The following is a 23029-nucleotide window of genomic DNA, read 5'->3' on the forward strand; positions in this document are numbered from 1 at the left end:
CAATCCAGGACACCAGAGAAGCATCCACCTGCATCGCTGCTAACTTATCACCCAGGAGGGTCGGCCTGATGGTGTTGAAAGCACTGGAAAAGTCAAAAAACATGACCCTCACAGTGCTCGCCGGCTGGTCCAGATGGGTGTAGACACGATTGAGCAGGTAGATGATGGCGTCCTCAGTTCCAAGACGAGGCTGATAAGCGAACTGAAGGGGATCCAGGTGTGGTCTTACTATGGGTCGCAGCTGGTCCAGGATGAGCCTTTCCAGGGTCTTCATGATGTGGGAGGTCAATGCCACGGGCCTGTAATCCTGGGGGCCACGTGGCGTCTTTGGTACAGGGACGAGGCATGATGTCTTCCACATCACCGGGACCCTCTGCAGACTCAGACTCAGCATAAACAGTTTATGAAAGACTCCACACAGCTGGGGGGCACAGGCCTTGAGGACAAGGGGACTCACTCCGTCTGGTCCAGCAGACTTGCCTGAGTGAAGTCTCCTCATTTGCATCTCAATCTGGTATTGAGCGAAGGTGATGGGTGGGGGAGGGGTGTCAGGAATCTCACAGGAGGCAACAGCGCCATGTGAAGAGAGAGGCTGGCACAGTGGTGTGGCTCTGGATTCCAGGCTGACTACAGGTGAGGTTGTGGGGGTAGGAGCAGACACTGTGGTGTCGAATCTATTGAAAAACAGATTCAACTCATTGGCTCTATTCTCACCTCCCTCAGTTCCCCTGCTGTTGGTTGGCCTGAATCCAGTGATGGTCTTCATGCCCCTCCACACCTCTGTCATGCTGTTCTGCTGGAGTTTCCACTCCAGCTTCCTCCTGTAATTGTCCTTAGCCTCTCTGATCTTGTCCTTTAGTAACACCTGGATCTTCCTCACCTCCTCTTTGTTGCCCCCTCTGAAAGATTATTAAGATTTGATTTCCACAATAATTAATTAACACAATAAACACACCTTTTAACCTTTAGTGTATTTTAAAACTTTTTTAAAAACTATTAACCTGGATTTTTAATGTGTCTGCCCTCAAAATACTTGGGGGCAGTTTCTCCTCTTTAAATGTGCTCTGTACATAAAATAGACTTGACAGTCAACACAATATATTTATATATTCCTTATGTGGTGAGAGCAGGAAGGTAGTTCCTGGAGGATGATGGAATTGATACCATCTAATAGAAAACCTCTGGGACTTTATTTTTGGTCTATCCAACACCACCAGGTTACACCTCAGACTGTTTTGGAGCTCAGTGATTTCCTGGTCCATATGTGGGAGGAGACTCCAGGACTCCATTGGTTGTCTCAATAGGACCATGCCCTGATGTTGTTAGACATGCTTACAAACCTCGTTGTTTGCCTATTGTTGTTTGTTATCAACATTATCCTAGCCTAATGATAATAAGCCCCAAATCTGCTAAGTCTTTGGTGATTGATGCACTTGCATGTTTTCAGGAACAAATTATTTATTTATGTTTGCTGATAACACCCATAAATGTCTTGTTTAATCTCTTACTTTAGAAAATTCTGAAACTTCTGTGCTGCTATGGCTGCTAGTGTGTGCTGCCAATTTCTATTGCAAGGCTCTGTGATCTGGCTTTGTTGCAAAATAAATAAATACATTTTAGAAAAGTAATAATCCTTTTGTTCTCATGCTTATAGCATTTAACTGTTTCCTTCTTATTATTAGCAAGAACAATTAGCTGTACAAAAACTTATAGAAACTTAGTAAATATAGAAACATGTAAAAAGTCTTGATAGCTTTCTTATTTTTTAATTGTAATGCTCCTAAGAGAGAACCTTGGGAATGGAGCAATCACTGAACAGAAAATACAACACACACGCGCGCACACACGCACGCATAGGATAGGACTGCAAAGGAAGCCACAAAGAGTCTTTCAGCTGATCTCGCCAAACAGACTCTGTTAGGACAAGGATGAAGGGCATAACAAGACAAGGAATATAGGAAAGGTGGTGAGAGCACTGAAAGGAAGATATGAAGGGACAGTGCTTTTACAAAATTCAAAGGAAAACAGAGAAACGAGAAGCACAAGAAAGAACAGCAGAGAGGAGACAGTCATATCTGGACTTAGACTTGGACACACTGGTTTAAACAGAAAAATACCACACAGGAAAATGTGTCTGCAGTGGAGAACCATAGAACATGTTTTATTGCAATGCTGAAAATATGAGGGTATGCATAGACAACTGATCCAAAAACTGAAATGAAACTGGACCTTATTGATTTATTTATAAAGAACTGAAGACGTGAAAACTATCAGGCTATATTTCATTTTTAAGACAGCCTAATTTGTTAGGTAGCTTCTGTTTTTTGTATTTTGTGGCATTTCAGCCTCCACACCAATGGAGGGCAGTAATGTACCATCTGGGAGCGCCAACCACCAAGAAAAATAACAAAGGAAGAAGAACTATACAGAAAACTATTCATGCTAGCTGGGTACGAGCAGGAAATCTTAATTGTATTTGTTTTCAAATTTAGGCTTCAAAAATAGAGCGACAGTTTTCTGTATGAAGACGAAAGGAGACGGATATCATCAGCTTTATATTTTGACAGTAATTTACTGGAATAGGTTCAGATTTACTAGATAGCATCCTTTCTGTCGGGACGACACCAACACACCGTTTTCAACATTACGTCCCAAGGCCAAGGTAAGCTTATTCAGCTCCCTCTATAATACTCTAATCTGCGGGAGCGTCGTTACATCCTGTTCGATCAGGCCAAGAAAGCAAACACGTTCAGTTCATTTCAATATGTTAGTTAGTTTGTTGCAAACAAATTCAAACCCCAACAATTTAATTCCGTCACAAAATAGCGATGTCTCCTGTAGTTTTTCCAGTGTAGACAAAGTACACAGTAGATGCTGTCAGTGTTTACTACAGCTAGCAGCCATTTAGCCCCGTATACAGTTACGGACGCTCTGCAGTCATTCCCAGTATTACTGGAATAATTCTGCACATTCCCATCCTTCTCTGAACTATGGTGTGTTTTTGCTATAGTCAGGAGATCATTTATTCTAATTACTAAATCTTTTACAACATTATACAATCAGTAACATCTGTCCACCCCCTGCTGTCACCTGTCTGTAGGTGAGCTCCTCCGAGTCTTCATGGCTTCATCAGAGGTAAACATGCAGGAAATGAATGAGGTTGTGATCGTCACCTTACCGGAGTCGGGGAGCGAGGACCTCCCCTCTGTGGCAGAGGAGGATAAAGCAGTGCTGGTCACTGCAGAGTTGACCCCTCAGACCGGGTAACACATACTCACTGCACACATGGCCTTGTGGTCAAAATGTAAAATAAATGGGAAGGGGCAAATTTACTGAAAGATATAAGATGAGTAATAGTGAGATAGAAATGCAAAACTGCTATAAAGAGACAAACAGGTCCAAAGATGAGCAAGATGTCGACAAAAACACAAAATAAAAATATGCAAAAGTGCACGCTACAAAGAAATGCAACAAACACAGAAATGTAAAATCACTGAACATGTACAAAAATGGAAAATAAATAAAATAAAATGACTGTCATACAAAGTGAGAGAGATACAACATTAAAAATAAACTCAAACAACTGTAATAGGATGCAGAATAGCTACATAAAGAACAGAAATACTGTAGGTGGACTGCCAACTCCACTTACTTGACAGTCATATATATACAAAATAACATATTGTACATGAAATCACATACAGCAGATGTACTGATATGCAGAAGTTTGCTGTTTTTTCCCCCTCAGGGAGAATGTCCTCACAGTAGCACCAATGGAAGCAGAGGCCATCAGAGCAGATTCACTGGCAAAGGAAGACGCAGTCATTGGTAATTTGAACTGAACTTTTCTTTATTAGCTTCAGCTGGATTAATTTTTCTTGTTTTCCACTTTGTTTGCATAATTTTCTGTAAAGAATAAACTGCCGTGCCATTTTTCACTCTTCTGAATTTTTCAGAAGTAAATAAAAGAACGTGTAAGTGATGGTTTACTTTACAGTTTACTATGTGTCCTTATGAAGATGTTTGCATCTCTGTCTTTGCAGTGAAATTAAGTGAAGAGGTGGATGTGGAAGCTGACGTGTTCTACCCAATCACATGCGGAGACGTCAAAGCCACTCTGATCTGGAAGAAATTCGTCTGCCCTGGGATAAATGTGAAATGTGTCCAGGTACACAGTCGTTTTTAAAGCACTTAGCTTGTCCTAAATCTACACTGACTTGTTTTTCTTTCCTCTCTGATCAGTTCAATGAGCAGCTCATCAGCCCAAAGGAGTTTGTGTGTTTAGCAGGGAAATCCACTCTGAAAGACTGGAAGAGAGCTATCCGACTCAATGGCACCATGCTCAGGTCTGGACTTGTTATTAATAGACAGTAACTGTAGTGGATACAAACCCCACTGTGCAGTATATTTTTCAACACAATGTAATTTGAGAGAATCCAGTATTTAACCTTTTCAGAGTGCTTGTGTGCAGGACTTCTTATAGCTGCCTTCATCAGACTTGATCGTGTTACATTGTGTGTTAGTTTGCGATCTCAAATCAGCCCTTTGTACTGTCGTCACCTCGCTGGGCGGGCGGGTGCCGTGGACACCTAAGTTTGTGAATGCAGTAATTGGAGAAAGAGGCAACGTAGGAGCTTCAAATTGACAGCATAGGTGATTTCACTAAAAATCGTGCACAGGTTTGAATCTCAACACACCCACTGGTCGGACATGTTGACGCTTACATATGAAAGATCTAGCCAGGATCTGGCCTGATGGCTCGATTTTCCCCCGATATTTAAAATCTTTCACACAAGTTAGCCATCATATGATTCCTTCCAGCGTGGGCTGTAATATGATGAGTCTGTCTCAGGTGTAATATGAGAGTATTTAGGTAAAATGAATGGTGCCTGAAATCATGTGGCATCACTGAGCGGCTTAAACTTCCTCTCACTCTCATAACTGGGTTCAACCCATACAAAGGCTAAGTCTCTTTACTCCACCTTTAACATCATCATGTCTTCTGCAAAACTTTGACTTCAATAATAATAATAATAAAAATAATAATAACAATAGACTTTATTTGAGGGCGCCTTTAAAAAGCCAAGGTCACCTTACAAAGAACAACATTAATAAAAGGAGCAATAGTCATTAAATACATAAAGAAAGTTAAAATTGCAAAACAGAACTTGATAAAAGATAAAAATCAGCACTAACGCGAATGAGCCAGTTTGAACAGATGTGTTTGGAGCTGTGACTTAAATACAGGAAGAGAGTTTATATTTCTAATGGCTGGAGGCTCTGCTCCTCGGAGTGTTGAGACGTGAGGACGGAACAGTAAGATGAATAGCAGATGAGGATCTGAGAGGGCGAGAAACAGTGATGATATGGAGCAGGTCACACAAATAGGAAGGAGCAGATTTATGGATACACTTGTACGTGAGAAGTAAGATTTTAAAGTTTATCCTTCTATGGGCAACCAGTGAAGCTGCTGAAGAACTCGGGTAATATGAGCTCTGGACGGAGTACGAGTTAGAAGTTGGAGTTTATGAAGGGACCTTTTAGGGAGACCAAATAGGAGGGAATTGCAGTAATCAGTACGGGACGTAATAAGACTATGGACAAGGATGGCAGCAGCATGGGTAGGAGGGAAGGGGCGGAGTCGGTTATTATTACGTAAGTGGAAGTATGCAGACAGGGTTATGTAACTAATGTGAGGCTGGAATGAAAGAGTATTATCAAGTATGACACCCAAACTCTTAACCTGAGGGGAGGGAACGGTGGGAGAACGTTCAATGTTAATGGAAAAACTGTGGGATTTGGTTAAGATAGAGGCCGTGCCAATGAGTAAAACTTCAGTTTTATTACTGTTAAGTTTAAGAAAATTGGAGGAGAACCAGGATCTAATCTCGATAAGACAGTTTGAGAGGGAGGTAAGTGGGACGGATGAATTGGGTTTAGAAGAAATGTAGAGCTGGGTGTCATCGACATAACAGGGAAAATGTATATTATATTTTCAGAATATATGTCCAAGAGGGAGCATGTAAATAATGAATAAAAGAGGCCCTAATACTGAACCCTGGGGCACACCAGCAGAAACAGGATAGAGACTTGAAGAGCGTGATTTCAATTGGATAAACTGAGTGCGGTCTGAGAGATACGAGGCTATCCAAGCAAGGGGTGGGGGGTGTATGTGGGGATATTGTGAGAAATGGTATCAAACGCTGTCAAGAAGAATGAGGATATATAGGAGACCAGAATCAGCTGCCATCAGAAGGTCATTGGTAATCCAGAAGACAGGCTTTAACTAACACAGTGGGAAGAGGGTCAAGGTGACAGGTGAAGGATGTAGATTTTTTTAATAAGATTAGATACATCAGTTATGGAGGGAAGAGTAAAGCTTGAAAATAACTGTGAGGAAGACAGTGGGGGAAACAGGAAGTCTACTTCAGAGTCAGAAGCTCCTGCAGAGTTAAGTTGACGGTAGATATCTGAGAATTTACGAGTGAAAAAAGAGACAAGCCGGCTTGTTGTTCCCGACAGCAACCAGTAGAGGGCCTGGTGGTCTCACAGTCTTGGGTGCAATGCATTAAAAAAGAACTTTTTCATTCAAACTAGTAATTTAAAGAGCTTAAATGTACTTTTTTTGTGTGTGTGTATATTTTCTTCCCTCCCCTGTTTGCATTTAATTTATTCATAAACTTGTAGAGAATCCCACGCTCTCTGGTTATTTATTTATTTATTTATTGTCTATACTTAAACTCTCCCCTAGATATTTTTTTTGGCCTTTGGTTTGCATTGTAACTTATTTTCAACATGTTTTGCGTCACGATGGCACTCTTCTGTCAGACATGATAGACAGTTACAGCAAATTGTGCCTAACAGCCTTTCATCATATTTAATTTCACAGGAAGATCATGGACTCTGGTGAACTGGACTTCTATCACCACACAAAGGTCTGCTCCAACACCTGCCGCAGTACTAAAATAGACCTGGTGGGAACTAAAGTGTCCATCAGCACTGATTCGTCAGACGATGTGATTCCCGCCACGCCTTCATCAGCTGATTGTAAGTCCTTTTACAAAATGATTTGGTGCAAATCAAATACACTACATAAAAAATAATGACTGTGATGAAGCAAAAATAAACACTTTAAACAGTAAAAATTAACAGATTCTATACAATGTAGCTGCCATCGCCAGTGCGTGAATGGGTGGATGACTGGATATGTAAAGCGCTTTGGGGTCCTTAGGGACTAGTAAAGCGCTATATAAATACAGACCATTTACCATTTATACACTATACTGAAAACAAAAATAACTTTGCAGAGTCTTGGAGTGTGTTACATCTCCATGTGCAGGTTTGCAAACATGATGAGGTCAGAATCATGAAGATTAATCAGTAATCTTTTGCATTAGCCTCACTTAATGTAATCCTGCCAACACAGATTTTAGGTTCAGACTTGATTGTGTTACATTGTGTGTTAGTTTGCGATCTCAAATCAGCCCTTTGTACTGTCGTCACCTCGCTGGGCGGGCGGGTACCGTGGACACCTAAGTTTGTGAATGCAGTAATTGGAAAACGAGGCGACGTAGGAGCTTCAAATTGACGGCATAGGTGATTTCACTAAAAATCGTGCACAGGTTTGAATCCCAACACACCCACTGGTCGGACATGTTGACGCTTACATATGAAAGATCTAGCCAGGATCTGGCCTGATGGCTCGATTTTCCCCCGATATTTAAAATCTTTCACACAAGTTAGCCATCATATGATTCCTTCCAGCGTGGGCTGTAATATGATGAGTCTGTCTCAGGTGTAATATGAGAGTATTTAGCTCGATGCTTTGGCCCCATGTACGAGTGTGAGCACAGTTTTAAGAGCTTTTTAAAACCTTCATCCAGCAGTATAGTCACAGGCAAACAGAAAACCTGACTTGTTATTTCCAAGCTAGTTTTAGTGAAGACTGGGAAAACATGTTACCTGTGAAAAATCCCATTTGGCAGTAATTCAGTCACAGTGTGAGTGACTTTGCATCCAGGAGTACGTCATTGTTATAAATAAATATAAAGTGAAGCCACGCGCAGCACAGATGAGTGGAGCTTCTGAACCAGCACCACAGTCTGCACTGCAACCACGTGTGCCGTCTCTGTTGTAGTGAATGGAGCTGCAGCATCATTTCCAGAGGTGATGGAGGACGCTTCAGGCTGGGTCACAGCCATCGGAGGTGATCAACAACCTACATACACACAGACACCATCAAGTGGAGTCACCTGACTCAGAGAGGTAATCATGTTACTGATGTGTGTGTTTGTGTGCACAGAGGACTCCATCGCGTTCTGGCGTGCGGTGAAGGAGGCAGGGCTGCTGGAAGAGGTGGTAGAGGACTTCCAGAATGAGCTGCAGGAGGTGCTGAAGGGGCTGCAGGAGAGAGTGTGTGACCCACCGCTGCAGGTCAAAGGTTAGAAACACACACAGGTGTGGGTCGGTTAGTCACCTGCCACAGACGACTAATAAAAATACTGATCGTGAAATGACGCAGCGTGACTGCTCTGTTTCTCAGATGCTGTTTTACTCAACAACATAGTGCAGAACTTTGGAATGCTGGACCTTGTGAAAAAGGTTCTGGCAAGTCACAAGAGCCAGATGGACCGTTACAGAGAGCAGTACACTCGCAGCTTAGCCGGTCAGTGCAGAATCCTAAGTGGTCTTCCTTGTGCTTGTGATTTGTGTAACTTTGTAGAAATGACTGCATTCTGCATGAAGGAGTAACAGCAATCTTGTGGTACTTCACCGTCTCCCCCTGTAGCCCTGGAGCAGCAGTGTGACGAGCACAGGAAGCGAGCCAAGGAGCTGAAGAGCAAATCACAGCACCTCAACAACGTCCTGATGACCCTCACGCCGGTGCCTGCGCCTCCCGGGCCCAAGCGTCCCCGGCTGACGCGTGCTGTCTCCGGTCCTGCCGCAGTCAATGCTGCACCCACCCAGATCACCCTGCCTCTTAGCCAGCTGACCAGCCTCCCACTGGGGAAGGTGCTGACTGTGGCAGGAGCCCAGCCCAGCACCAATGTTGGCGCGTACACCCTCCTGACCTCCTCGCTCTGTGGGTCAGAGCTTTCAGCTGATGGCTCTAACTTGACAGTTTTGTCCACTGCTGCCGGTCAGGAAGGGGCAGCTGGGGCCAGCAGCCAAGCAGCCTCCGGGGCCTTCGTTAAGTTGGTGGGACCTCAGTTCCAGCTGGTGACGCTGCAGGGTCTGGCCACCACACAGGGCGCCGCTGTCCAACAGCAGGTTGGCACCATCAGTGTTGTCGACGCCTTGGCAGCCACTGCCGACGATTCCGAGGAGGCAAACCAGCTAGATGATGATGATAAAGGTCAGCCAGAGCAGGTTAAAGAGGAAGACGGGGACCAGCAGGACCAGCAGCAGTGAAATACAGCCTGGCTGTTTGCTCCCTCGTCTGGCTTCTGATTGGCTTCAGTTTGGAGTGGACTGAAGGTGGAGGTGAAGGCCTATGAACCCTTTTCCACACCATTTCATGCATTTCAAGACATCCATAGATCTCCATTAGAAACTGAACAGGTGTTGTGACTGTATATTTCATCCGTAATAAAATATGTATCACGTCTGTCTGTTTATTCCACACAGGAAGATTGTTTAGTTTGATAATAAATGCTTGTTTTTTTTAAAGAAAAGTTCAGGACTTGAGGATTTTTGTAAAACGTATTTTTATAAAAAAGAGTGAAGGGATTTTTGAATTGTCCCGACCTTGGACGACTGTTTGCTGTGATGTTACTGGCTTCATAGATTCTAAATTCACTTGGATTATAAAACACTGTTAATGTACTGGGTCTTATATCGTTCTTTTCTATTCTACTTGAACACTCAAAGCACTTTGTACAACATGCTTTATGCTTTTCTGTCTAACATTCATCCTCTGACACATGCATCCGATAGCATGTTGGGATTTAGCTCCACCAACCTTCCAGTAGATGACCTGCTCCACCTCCTGTTCTTGGGATGCTTTGACCACTGGGTGTGGTCAGGAGAACACTTTAAAATGGGGGTAAAAAAACATTTATGTGAAGCTTAACCAGTACATGACTTATGCTGGCTGGAGTATGTATCATGAACTCAGCATTAACATGTAAATTACAAAAACTTTGTGTTATTTATACTTCACATTGAAGAAAGCAAATGTACAGGTATTTAATTGATCGTTACTCTTGTTGCGTTAAAGTTTTGTGACCCTACTTTGCATTAAAAGCTTTATTCTCCCCCAGAACATGAAGTTTATGAGTAAATCCTTCAGCTTTATAAGCAAAGCAGCAGATTGCAGCAGTCATTCCAAACTTAGACACGAGCCCCAGTCATCGGATGGTTGGTGGAAGAACTCTTAACTAGAAGAGATCTGCAGCAGGTTCTTTAGTTTTTGCATTTGCACACTTACATATTTCAAGTCATAGAACAAATGTTAATATTAGAAAATAGTCTTCTGTTATGAGAAAAAAGTAATTGCACTGTAAACCCAAGAACTGGTTGTGTTACCCTTGACAGAGCAATCAACTGATGACTGGCACTGAGTCATTCACATTACTGTGGAGCAACATTGGTCTGTTTTTCTTTGCAGAATTGTTCTAATTCATCGACACTGAAGGGTTTCTTTCATGAATCACTTGTTTAAGGTCATGCAATTTATTCACTTTCCCTCTGGGGTTAATAAAGTTTCTCTGATTCTGATGCAAGTTTGAGTTTTGAATAAAGAAGTGTAAAACTTTTGGGGGTTTTTTGGCATTCAGAGGTGGACGTGCTGCATAACACAAATGTGCTCGAGCTCCAGGGTACAAACTGATGGCTGGACTTTTTCTGATCAAGAGCAGAATTCACTGTTATCAGTTACAGAAAGTCATCCAGGTGCTGAAGCAGCAAAGTGACTCCAGACTATCACACTACCAGTACCATGTTTGACCGGTTAGTATAATATAATGGGACTCAAACCTTCTCATCAGTGCACAGGATATTTTCCCTAAAGTCTTGGATCATCAGCATGCTCTTTGGCCAACCGTGATTTTCATCGTGGAACTCTCCAGTCTCTTTCGTTCTGTTGGATCATGAACTCTGACCTCCACTGGGCCAAGTGATACCTGCAGTTCTTTAGATGTTGTTCTGGCTTGTTTTATAACCTCCCAGATGATTCGTCTATGCACTCAGAGTAATTTTGGTAGAACAGCCACTCCTGGGAAGTTTCACCACTGTTCCAAGTTTTCTCCATCTGTGAGATTGGTGAACCACAAATGAATCTCACTAAAGTTTGCTGGAGCTCCAAATCCTTAGAAATGGCTTTGTGATGCTTTCCAGGATGGCATATGTCAATTACTTTGTCCATCCAATCACCTATCAGAGTCACACGAGGGCTAAAACCTTTCCCAGCTACCACAGGATGAGAAGCAGGTTATCTTTGTCTAGTCTTTGTTTGATCATTTGTCTGCGTATCTTTTTACATGGGCAGCAGGTGGCCCGGTGGGTCGCACTGTTGCCTCACAGTAAAAAGATCCTGAGTGTGACTCCACCTTTCTCCCCCTGTTCTCTCCGGGCACTCTGGCTTCCTCCCACAGTCCAAAGACATGCAGTCAGTGGGGTTCGGTTAGTTCCTCTCAGGAAAAAAGTTTTTGAACCTCTTGATCAGCTGGGCCCTTTTTCTGTGGATTTTTCCTGTACCTTTGTGGGTTTCCTACAGGCACTCCTGGCTTCATCCCACAGCTGTTTAGTTCAACTTGTCATTGTAAATTAGCCATGTACATGAGAATTATACAGTGAAGGAGATATGCTAAAGCTGGTAGTGTAAATTGTTCAGTAAGAATAGAAAAATGCCAAACGAGTCTATTTCTTTGCTTAGGCTGCTGCCCCCGCGACCCGGCCCCGGACAAAGCGGATGAGGATGGATGGATGGAGTCTATTTCTATTTTTTTCTTCTGCTGTTTTTCTTTATAATAAGAAAAGGAATTTAAAAAATCTGCATATTCTCCTGTGGTGCTAATTCATACACATTCATTCATCGTGAATGACGCCTTTATTATTAAAGTGCTTTAATTCCTGTTCTGGGGGGAGACTTCTGACGCTTGCCCACACCGTGGCGCAACAGCATCCTGTTTTAATGACTTCACAGATTCATCAGTTTTCTGTCTCAGGATCAAATTCTTGGCATCTGCGGTGCTGTTATATTCATCCTGTAAAACTGTTTATCTATATTTTGGAAAACTTGGGAAAATGTGTAACAACAACAACAACAACAACAACAACAACAATAACCTAATATAATAATAAATATTCAGGTTGTGTAAAATTTAGTTGGCATTTAGATTCTGTAAAGTGTCAAAGTTAAAATGACATGCATGATACAGCAACCGATCAGAAACGTTCAATTTATGGAATATGAAGCGTACCATTGCCTCGACCTGATTGCTCCTAGATGTCCTATCCTGACCATACAAATGAAATGTTCTCCACAATGGTTTTATTCCAAATCACTTTAAGCTTTGAGCTGGCCTTGATTTTTGGTGTCGTTAGAAGTAAACAGAATTATTTTCATTGTTTGTTAATATTAATTATATATATTGTTTTTAAAATTAACGTAAGTATCTATTATGTCAAGTATTGTTTTGAATAATAAAACGGGAACATTGACACAAACCCTACATCGTTTTACTGGGAAATTCAAAATTGGGACAACAACAAGCAGCCTGAGAGTGCAAACAGCGGCCGCAACAAGAGAAACAACAACGTAAAATTGTTAAATCGCTCTCAAAGCGAACACCGCGCCATATCGTCCTGTGTGCAAAAAATCAAATACATTTAAAAAGAGGGTGATTTTATTTATGATTTTATTAAACAAGCATTTATTGAAGGAAAGGCGATGATGCAAATTACACAAATGTTACACAGAAGGCAGCCGAATCTAGGCGAGCTCAGCAGGCATATGATACTTCAATTATGGCATTTCAAGTAAACCTGTGCAAGTTCCTTTGAGTTCTCCTACGACTGTGTCTATAGGGTCAGCTCGTCATAGGAGAAATAGGGCTCCTCTACTGAGCGCATAGAGATTTTGAAGTGACGGCGCAGAAACCCTCCGTACCGCTTGTCCCACTTCAGGTTGTTCAACTTTGGTCGGACTCTCCTCATGAAGCCTCCGTAGCGCTTCTGCAGCTCCTCGGGCTCCTGGTCCTCCTGCTCCACGGAGCTACTTCTCTTTGACTTTGGGCCGAATTTCCGTAAAAAGCCGCCGTAACGTTTAACATAACCACGGAGGATGTGATCCTCTGGAGTGTCGTCTGCCTGCTCCGCTGTATCTGCGTCTCTATCTTCCAGCTTCTTCAAAAAAAGCTCATATTTTTTGGGCAGCGAGGCACCTTTCAGGATGTAATTGTCGCGCCACGGAGAGGCGAATATTTTGTTCTTGTTCTTGTCGATCCTCTTGATGAAGCCGCCGTAGCGTTTGACCAGATCTGCCTGCTGGCTCTCCTCCTCCTCCGCAGCCTCATCTTGGCTGAAGTCGGCCAACCGCGGAGCCTGGCTGCAGCTCTCCAGCTGGCCCTCACAATCGGCGCTGCACGACTGCAAGACACAGACAAGATCGGGAAACCAGGGGACATCAGCAGGGCGCACTATACCTGAACGCACGTTACATTTTCCACTTGTGAGTTTTGTTTGTGGTAAAGCTCGGCGGCTGCGCCTTACTTCCCAGTCGAACGAGAAATTTCAAAACTATATATACACACAGGCTACTGCATATTCCAAGATTTTATTAATGGTTTTGCCTGATTTTTAACTCCAAGATTTAGACGATTACAGTTAGAATAACACACTGAAGAATTTTCTATCATTTTGGATCAGCAACAAGATTATGAAGTCATCTTAAATTTCCCTTTTGAACTTTCTTACCAGGCTGCTGTAAGCTTCATCGGCGCTAAGAATTTGCTGCGCGCATTTCTGACACTGTGAAGAACAGTCTGTGTGGATGCAGGGCGGCAAGCTCAGCATCAGCACCAGGACATACCACTCCATTCTTCAAAAACATCCAGACACACACACACACACACACACACACACACACACACACACACACACACACACACACACACACACACACACACCAGTCGGTGAGGGGAGAGAAACACCACATCAAATGTTTCACCAGACTGGAATTAAAGAAATTACTGAAACTGAGAATCACGTTAGCGGAGAGCGCACGTAAGTTTTTTTTTATGTTCCTTCGTCTACTTGTTATCATTACCAATAAAAGGGAAATAAAATGTTCTCTAGTTTAAAGTTTGAGAGAAAGAAAAAGTGTAAAAACCAGACTCGGTACCTCAGGAATCGGACCGATACTTCCAGCCTTGTTAAGAGTCGCAGAGGCACATCTACCACGAAACTGCTCGCTGTCCGCCCTCCGACACCCGTTTCTCTAGCGCGTCTTGGCGTCTATCTTTTTATCACTAGAGATTTGGCTGTGTCATCAGAACAGCTTCTATAATCGGACCAATAGGAGGGAAATATACTGCGTAAATAAACGCACTGCCTCCCCGCTTCAGGAGTTTTAACAACGCCCACACAGAGACAGGAGTAGCAGCGCGGTTCATCCCATCAGCACATCGTTATTGTCATCATTCCATCTCTGAAGTGACCAAACCCCTGGCTGTAAATCATACTGACATCAATAAGAAAATGATTTTTCTTTTTCAGTGGAACACCATATACCTGAACTGAACAGGAAATGGATCCAAAAGTGACCATTGTGCGTCAAAACAGAGCTTTTCACTCAGCGGCAAATCTTCTGGGGTTCAAGGCACATAAGGCCCCTCCAGGTTCACCGCCATTGTCTTATGTAAATAATCAGACACCACCACCGTCAAAACAACGCCCTATTAACATTTTACGCTGCTCAAAAAAAATTAAAGGAACAATTTAATTAAAAAATCATGCTGGGTATCTAGACTCATATGGACTGGGCACAAAAAGATGCCACATTGTTGGATGGATCTGAGGGCTGAATTCAAAGACACCCTGAAAATCAAAGTGAAAAAAGGATATGGTGTGGTGGACCACTAGAGGGCTCCACTCACACCCAGTATATCCGGTTGTTCAGTGATGACACGACGAATCCTACTTCCGGGCCTAAAGTAGTCTGCGTTTAATATGGCTTTTGTGTTGTTAACATGTTTAATGTTATGTATTTTCTTCTATTTAATCTCAAAAAGCTCCTAAAACAGTCAGTGATCACTGTTGACCTCCCTCGGCTTTTATTACCGCTAATCATTTACCACCCGCCCGGTGGTTCCCCTTTCGTGGCGTCGTCATGTTTTTGACTCAGTCCATGCCCTCTCTCATCCCGGCGTCCGGGCCTCGGTCAAGCTGGTCAGCGCCAGGTTTGTTTGGCCGGGCCTTCACAAGACGGTGAAAGAATGGGCGGCGGTTTGTATCCCATGCCAACGCTCGAAAATCCACCGGCACACACAGGCACCCCTCGAACCTTTCCGTGTCCCGGGTAGGCGTTTCGATCACGTTCATGTGGACCTGGTTGGTCCCTTGCCGCAGTCACAGGGTTTCACGCACCTTTTGACTGTGGTGGACTGCACAACCAGGTGGCTGGAGGCGGTACCCCTGGCTTTGCTGGGATTGCGTAGCGCGGTTAAAGAAGACCTCGGGGTTTCCCCGGCTGAACTGGTCCTCGGCCAGCCTCTCCGGGTCCCCGGGGAATTCTTACCTGAGAGCCCTCCCCCATGTTTCGATACCTCTTTGTTGCCTTTTCGCCCCCCAAGAGACTCATTTCCTGTTCCTGGTCCTGTGCACCACTGCCTGCCTGACACTTTTGTTCCGAGTTCGTTGGACTCTGCTCGTTTTGTTTTCGTCAGGCACGATGCCCATAGGACTCCGCTGCGTCCACCATATGACGGGCCATGCAGGGTTCTTAAACCAGGCAACAAACATTTCATTTTGGACTTTGGCGGTCGGCAGGAAGTTGTCTCTGTTGACAGACTTAAGCCTGCACATGTTATGCAAGAGGATCAGGTGGTCCCGGCCCAGGCCCCTCACCGCGGCCGCCCACCTGCCACCGGGCTGATGGATTCTGTTTTTTCCCCCAGGAGTGACCCAAAATCAACGGAGTCCGAGTCGTCTGCAGCTTTTTCTGACCGCCAGTGTCAGCCTCGCTCCCAGGCTGGGTTGCTCCCTGTCAGTTCCCCACCCCCCCAGTTCAGCCGTTCCGGCCGTTTGCTTAAGCCCTGGGTCCTGGACTAGTTCTGCTGGGTGTTCGGGGGGGGGGGGGGGGGGGGGGGGGGCATGTGTGGTGGACCACTAGAGGGCTCCACTCACACCCAGTGTATAGGAAGTGTGTTCCTGTGTTTTGTGGCGCGATATGCGCAGTTGATGTTGGAGACGAATAAAGAAGGAGTGAGAACTGAGAGCTCTGTGTCGTTGATGCTTACCTCCACAATGGCATGCTAGTTCAGTTTGCCAAAAAAATAAATAAAATGACTGCGGGTACTCAGAAGGGTCCTTAATAGTTTTTATGGCCCCCATGTTCTGGCGGATGGTATCCTGGGGGATCACTGAGCTCCTGAACATTCTGAAGTGCAACCTGGTGCCAGAGGATGGACATGAACATAATGTCCCAGAGGTGTTCTTATAGATTTAGGTCAGGCGACCATGGGGGCCAGTCACTGGTACCTGCTCCTTCATCCTCCAGGAACTGCCTGCATAATCATGCATCAGGAAGAACCCAGGGAGCACCGCATCATTGTAGGGTCTGACAGTGGGTCCAAGGATTTCATAGCACAGTTTGTAGAGGTCTTGTGTCCCTCCATGGATGTGCCTCCCCCCAAAAAAAACACTCACCCAGTGATGAGCCAGGCAACATAACGTTCTCATTGGCTTCTTCAAACTCTTTCGTGTGCTAACTGTGAACTTGCTCCCCTCATCTGTGAAAAGCACAGGACACCAGTACTTTTCACCTGCTAATTCCATGACAAATTGGCATTTGCCATAAAATACCACAGTAGTGGGCAGTGAACATAGGGTCCACTAGAGGACATCAAGCCCTCAGACACTGTGCACATTGTCAGCGATGTAGTTTAAGTTTGTCAGCCGTTGGTCCCCACACTGGTCTGTGTTGACTGATGGCAAGCAGATTTTCCAGTTTCACCAAAAACTCCTGAAAGCTCAGGTTCCACATGCAACAATTACAGTTTAGAAAAAAACAAACATCACAAAAAAAAAAATTTGTCTGATGTGAAATCACGTGTGAGATTTTTTTCCTGCTGTCATGCTTGTGTCATGGTCCTGGGTCGTGCGACCCAGTGTTTTGAGTTTTAGTCTATTTTGATGTTTATTGTTTGTTTAGGTTCATTAAGTTATTCTAGCTCATTTGTTATTATATTACCCTTGTGTTAAGTCTCCCTTGCCCTTCATGTGTTTATGTCTGTGTGTCTTATGTTGTCAAGTTCATGTTGTCGTTTCTGTCATCTTCCCCTGTACTCGGTCTCCCTGGTTCGTGCGCCTACCTGTTATGTGTCATGTCTGCGTGGCTCTTGTTGTCTCGTTCGTTTCATGTCTATGTCTCCGTGTTTCCTGTTTTATTTTGAAAGAGTCTGTTCTTTGTTCACTGCATTTAGATTACTCTCCCCTGTGTTGTCATTATGTTTCATTCTAGTCAGCTGTGTCCCCATGTGTCTCCACTTCCCCCGATCACCTCGTGTGTACTTAGTCCTCAGCCTTGCTGTGTTCAGTGTCGTGTCGTCTGTGTTATCTCCCCTACCCCTTGTCACAGTTTCCCAGCCATAGTAAGTCATAGTTTGTATATTGTTTAGTTATAGTCTAAATTCTCAGTAAGAGTCATAGTTTTCTAGTCTATGTTCAGGTTTTCCTTCAGTTACTTTGTTGTTGTTTTTTCCGTGAGTTTTCGGCCTAAATAAAGGCTCGCTTTTTGTTAAGTCCAGTTTTGTCTCCTCGCCTCTGTCTGCTCTTGGGTCCTCAACTCACTCCACATGGTCTGCCCCGGCAGTCCGTGACAGCTTGTGTATACCTGGATAATGAGAACATAAATAGCACCATCCACACTGTGTCCAGTAAACCTGCACACAGTAGCTGAATAACTATAATAATAGTACTTTATCAGAGAGAGAAAAATCTGCTTATTGGTAACTATTTATAATTTTAACTAATTGTTAAATAATAGCTTATGAACTGTGACTCCTCATGACAGTCTGAAGTGTATAGTATTATTTTCAATTCTCTGTTGAGGATAATTTACTGTAATTAATCCAGTTAGAATGTGTGAAAGTCTCTCTTTATTCATGGTCCTGCTGTTGTTTCATGTTGCAGGTGAGTTATTATTCCCATTAAGTGGATTTTTGCAGAACCCCAGATTATTGTCATTATTGTCCAAGCTGACCTGTCACACTTTTTTTTTTTCCACTGTGGTAAAGCTTTATTGTGAAGTTGTATTTTACTAAAAAGGTTTCTGCTGTGAACTGGTGCTAATGATTAAATGTTAACCCTGCATCAGGCGTCATTAATACCAATTAACCCAGTGTTTGAACAAAAATGAAATTGCTTAAAAAATGTAAGTGCTTTTAATGTGAACTGTTACAGTGCTTACTTTTTGTTACTTGAAAAGCTAAGAGTTTGGAGAAAAGCCACAAAAACAATATTGTGATAGCAAAGCATTAACGCTATGCGTAGAGTTACTAATAATGTTTGAGACCTCATAGAGGTCATCATCTTCTCATAGCACTAACCAGGTAGTTTTGTTGTCTCACCAAATAAAAAAAATGAAATGTTCTCATATGGGAAACAAATGAGGTGATGTGCGGTCTGTGGCTCGGCTGCAGGGCAGGGGTAGTGCAGTGGGTTCAGGGGTACAAATGTAGCAACCACTTCATCCTCCCAACAACATCCCTTGACCCTTCGTTCTGTCAAAAAACACATCACGTGTCCATGATTTTTCACCACTATTTATTGAGTTCATAATGGTGCATTGAGATCTAGGAGGTGGAGGAGGGTTACTGGGGTGGCTGTAACTGAGCTGTGGCTCAGAAGGCAGAGCAGGTCGTCTACAAGTTGCAATGTTGGTGGTTCAGTGTGTGGCTGCAAAGTGTATGTTTTAGAATTTAAAGGTTTTCAAGTAACAGTAACAATAATAGAGCACAGTTGTCAGGAAGTTAATAAATAAGATTATGTCAACCCCTCCTACCTCTCAGCTGAGTTACACCCACTGCATGTATTGGTTATTCATGTGACCCACATGGTCTGTAAATGCTGTAGCAAATCCAGCGAGTCTTTGTTTTATAGTGAAAGGATCCAGTGAAATAGATCAAGCATGACCGTTCAGGTTCATCAGGTTCAGGTCTGAAGTGTTAAGAGACCACCTGACTGTGAGTCTTCTCAGCATTTCTATATGGAAAAATGATGATGGAATAACAATGTGCTGACACAATCTACATGTGTTTCTGGTATCATACCCAGCCTTTTGCTTAAAAAAGTTGATTTCTTAGTCTATAAATGTCAGCATTGCACCTACTGACATTTAATTCTATTGGGAGACTTCATTCCATTAAAACACAACAACACAAAGACAATTCAAAAGTCTAGTTCAGTGACTCCAATTAGATGAGAGAGCTGGTTCCCTATGCCTTTGGTTTGGGGAACGTCCTGTCAGCTCAGAGTCTGTGGCCTTCTTGGAGTCTCTGTGTGGGGTGTTCAAATGTGCTCCACCTGGAGACTCTGTGGTCCTCCTGGGAGAGTTCCACACTCATCCCTATACAACTGCTGCACGTGCTTAGTCCACATTCAGTTGTATAGGGATTGAAGCAGGGTAATTATCTTTTTAATATTATTATTATTATTATTATTATTCACTATAATTATACAATCTTATTCATTAGAGTCACCTCTTTGGGTGTGAGGCAGGATAACCTTCAACAAGCTGCCAGTCTGCCACAAGGCTAACACATAGAGACAAATGATCATATATCATATGTGATTGGGTCATATGATTGTTGGGTTTTTTCACTGTATGTATTATTGTAGGGTCTACCTTACAATCTAAAGCACCTTGAGGTGACTGTTGTTGTGATTCGGCGCTTTGTAAATAAAATTTAATTGAATCATTCACTCTGTCCAGTTTAGAATATGCATGCTTTTGGACTATAAGAGGAAACCCACACACAGGGAGAGCATGGGATTGTTTTAGCTTATTAATTAGCCAGCTTCTCTTATTTCTTTTAGTCTTATTTCCTCTTGTCCTGTGTGTGGGTCCTGTTCCCTGTCATAAACAATGACAACTAGTTTCACGATTTTGTCAGTGAGTGGAGGCAAATTAGAGATCAAATTCAATCTTAGGAAAGCAGGGCAGGAAGATACCTATCTGTTACAGGAACAATATATAATTAAACAAAAACCCATGTTAAAATACACAACTTAATGGCAGAAATGAGCCTGCTTTGCAACCTATCCTAACCTACACCACAGCACCACAGCTTTATGGTGATCAGGCAAATATGGCCTTATGTGTGATTACAACTGGCTCATCGTAAAAGTCTGGCTGAAATTGTATCCATCCATGTATCCATTTTATTTCGCTTATTCAGCGCTGGATTGCAGGAGTAGCAGCCTGAACAAAGAAGCCCAGACCTGAAATTTTACTGTTTTATTTTTTGTCAGTTGACACAAGACACTGACATGTGTCTACTGACACCCTGGTTTATGCTGTTGTCCTCCAGCCCCTGCAGCGAGGCTTGGCCACTCAGCTTTGGTTTTTTAAAGTAAAAGTCTTTTATTAAGGTCTGCGGGATTCATTAATCATGAACTGTTGCTGACACAACTGTAGTTTGAGTTCTTCTATCAACATTTGACACTATTTGGTTTCATAGGTGGTAGCTATTTTGATGACGCCACTTAGACCCAGGTGTGTTCGATGTGACTAATCACTTCCTGTCTCATGCACAGAAAAAGAATACACCTTCAGGATTCTACGCCCGTTTTTGTGAAAGATGGTCAGAGCACACAAACTGTTTTTTTTTCTACCAGCAAGCCCTCCTCCGCACAGAGAAGAACAGACCCTGAAACTCTGAATGCTTTGCTCTACAGAGTACAAGATAAATCTGAGAAACAAAGTAACTCCCTTGGATCTGTAATTGAATTGGAGCATAGAACACAACAGTTACTATGGTTACCATGACATACTTTTTCACCTGCATTCATCTAGCTTAAATTTTTTTCATTTGGTTTTAATTTCACTGAAAGACTGGTCAAGCTGGAAATTGTAGCTGTTGTAACAGGATGTAATCGTTACAGAAGGTTAATTCTACACTTTTGTGTGCAGCATAACTTCTGCACTGCCATGAGTCATGTCCTTTTGCTAAATTTCAATTTGTTTATGTACGCAAAGACTCTTCTTCATACACAAACTTTAATCATGTAATTCTGCAGCATTCTGTGTTGGGACCAATACTTTTTTTATGATATTGTTTCACATTATCCCGAGCATCCTCCAGCTATTAATAACACGTATGATTCAGTGCAGAGAGGTCTATTAACACCACAGTGAGTGAGAAAGGTCAGTGAAGAAGAAACACCCAGTGCATCATGGGAATCCCCCAGCAGCCTACACCTATTGTAGCATAACTAAGGGAGGATTCAGGGTCACCTGGTCCAGCCCTAACTATATGCTTTAGCAAAAAGGAAAGTTTTAAGCCTAATCTTAAAAGTAGAGATAGTGTCTGTCTCCTGAATCCAAACTGGAAGCTGGTTCCACAGAAGAGGGGCCTGAAAACTGAAGGCTCTGCCTCCCATTCTACTTTTACTAAATACTCTAGGAACAACAAGTAGGCCTGCAGAGCGAGAGCGAAGTGCTCTAATAGGGTGATATGGTACTACAAGGTCATTAAGATAAGATGGGGCCTGATTATTTAAGACCTTGTGTGTGAGGAGCAGGATTTCGAATTCTGGATTTAACAGGGAGCCAATGAAGGGAAGCCAATACAGGAGAAATCTGTTCTCTCTTTATAGTCCCTGTCAGGACTCTTGCTGCAGCATTTTGGATTAATTGAAGGCTTTTCAGGGAGTTTTTAGGACTTCCTGATAATAATGAATTACAGTAGTCCAGCCTGGAAATAATAAATGCATGAACTAGTTTTTCAGCGTCACTCTGAGACAGGATATTTCTAATTGTGCAAATGAAAGAAAGCTCCTGTCTTTTTGTGAATCCTGCTGTCTCCATCCATACATTGTAGCAGGTCTCACTTCCAGCTGGTGTCCAGCTTCTGAGGCATACACACTGTCAACATTCAATATCACACCTTCGACTTCTAGCTTAAAAGTCATGATTCTGTCTAACACTCCCTTCACCTCCACAATACTATTCACATGTTTTCCTTCAGAATTACACCTTCTCCATTTTTCTTCTTTTACATTTCAGTAGAACAGTTTCAATTCACCCTCCATGCTCTTGGCCTTGCAAACAACATTGGAGGTTCAGACTGTGCAGAATGCAACAGTTAAACTCAAAAGTGCTAAAAGTCAGCAGTCACCTCTATGAGCTGTTAAAAGTAAGCCACTGATAATCTTCATAACAGCAGTCTGTCAATATTTAAAAGAATAAAATAAGCAGTTGTAGGAAATATTGATTTAAAACACTTGATTGGGGTGAAGGTTGCAAGGTGTACTCTGTCTCTGAGCGATCAATCAGTGTCAGGCCATTACATGCAGGACTGCAGGAATCTTCTTAACTTTGTACTTTATATCACTGAAAAGTTTTATATAAATAAATGTTACTTATTTAAAATGTTCATGCTACTTTTACACACTACTTAACAAGCACATGAACTAACCTGTGAGGACTGATCGTATAAAACAATAATGACATCAACCACAAAGGGTGCAAAGTCTCACAATGTGTCAGAAGATGACCCTTGAAAGCAGTCGAATTTCTGCAGCAAGACTTGCAACCAGTTACACAACATGCATAATGTACCTAATATTTGTGCAGCCCTTGGTG

General features: G+C 42.9%; 2 protein-coding genes across 2 annotated transcripts; one reads left to right on the forward strand and one right to left on the reverse strand.

Annotated features, from left to right (window-relative positions):
• Nucleotides 1–2383: 2383 nt before the first annotated feature.
• gmeb2 (glucocorticoid modulatory element binding protein 2) lies at nucleotides 2384–10264 on the forward strand. Its single transcript, XM_086277690.1, has 10 exons — nucleotides 2384–2662; nucleotides 3101–3263; nucleotides 3749–3828; nucleotides 4044–4168; nucleotides 4243–4346; nucleotides 6890–7047; nucleotides 8138–8206; nucleotides 8303–8440; nucleotides 8543–8665; nucleotides 8789–10264. Exons 2-10 carry the CDS (start codon nucleotides 3121–3123, stop codon nucleotides 9409–9411), a joined length of 1563 nt encoding a protein of 520 aa, XP_086133816.1. The 5' UTR covers nucleotides 2384–2662; nucleotides 3101–3120; the 3' UTR covers nucleotides 9412–10264.
• Nucleotides 10265–12874: 2610 nt separating this feature from the next.
• On the reverse strand, nucleotides 12875–14482 carry pdyn (prodynorphin). Its single transcript, XM_086277691.1, has 3 exons — nucleotides 14345–14482; nucleotides 13918–14041; nucleotides 12875–13590 (listed from the first exon to the last, which is right to left on the reverse strand). Exons 2-3 carry the CDS (start codon nucleotides 14038–14040, stop codon nucleotides 13024–13026), a joined length of 690 nt encoding a protein of 229 aa, XP_086133817.1. The 5' UTR covers nucleotide 14041; nucleotides 14345–14482; the 3' UTR covers nucleotides 12875–13023.
• Between the last annotated feature and the right edge of the window lie 8547 nt (nucleotides 14483–23029).

This window comes from Aulonocara sp. 'chitande type north' Nkhata Bay, linkage group LG20, assembly GCF_057382095.1.
Source record: "Aulonocara sp. 'chitande type north' Nkhata Bay isolate Kocher_YH1m ecotype deep benthic linkage group LG20, A_spYH_male_GT1.1, whole genome shotgun sequence".
Taxonomy (NCBI): domain Eukaryota; kingdom Metazoa; phylum Chordata; class Actinopteri; order Cichliformes; family Cichlidae; genus Aulonocara; species Aulonocara sp. 'chitande type north' Nkhata Bay.

Bases quoted from the DNA above. Each gene is read 5' to 3' on its own strand.
- gmeb2 (XM_086277690.1), top strand. From the start codon at position 3,121: ATGGCTTCATCAGAGGTAAACATGCAGGAAATGAATGAGGTTGTGATC. The intron at 3,264-3,748 runs GTAACACATACT...TTTCCCCCTCAG, and splicing joins GAGTTGACCCCTCAGACCGG to GGAGAATGTCCTCACAGTAG. The intron at 8,207-8,302 runs GTGATCAACAAC...TTGTGTGCACAG, and splicing joins CTGGGTCACAGCCATCGGAG to AGGACTCCATCGCGTTCTGG.
- pdyn (XM_086277691.1), bottom strand. From the start codon at position 14,040: ATGGAGTGGTATGTCCTGGTGCTGATGCTGAGCTTGCCGCCCTGCATC. The intron at 13,591-13,917 runs GTAAGAAAGTTC...TGTGTCTTGCAG, and splicing joins ATGAAGCTTACAGCAGCCTG to TCGTGCAGCGCCGATTGTGA.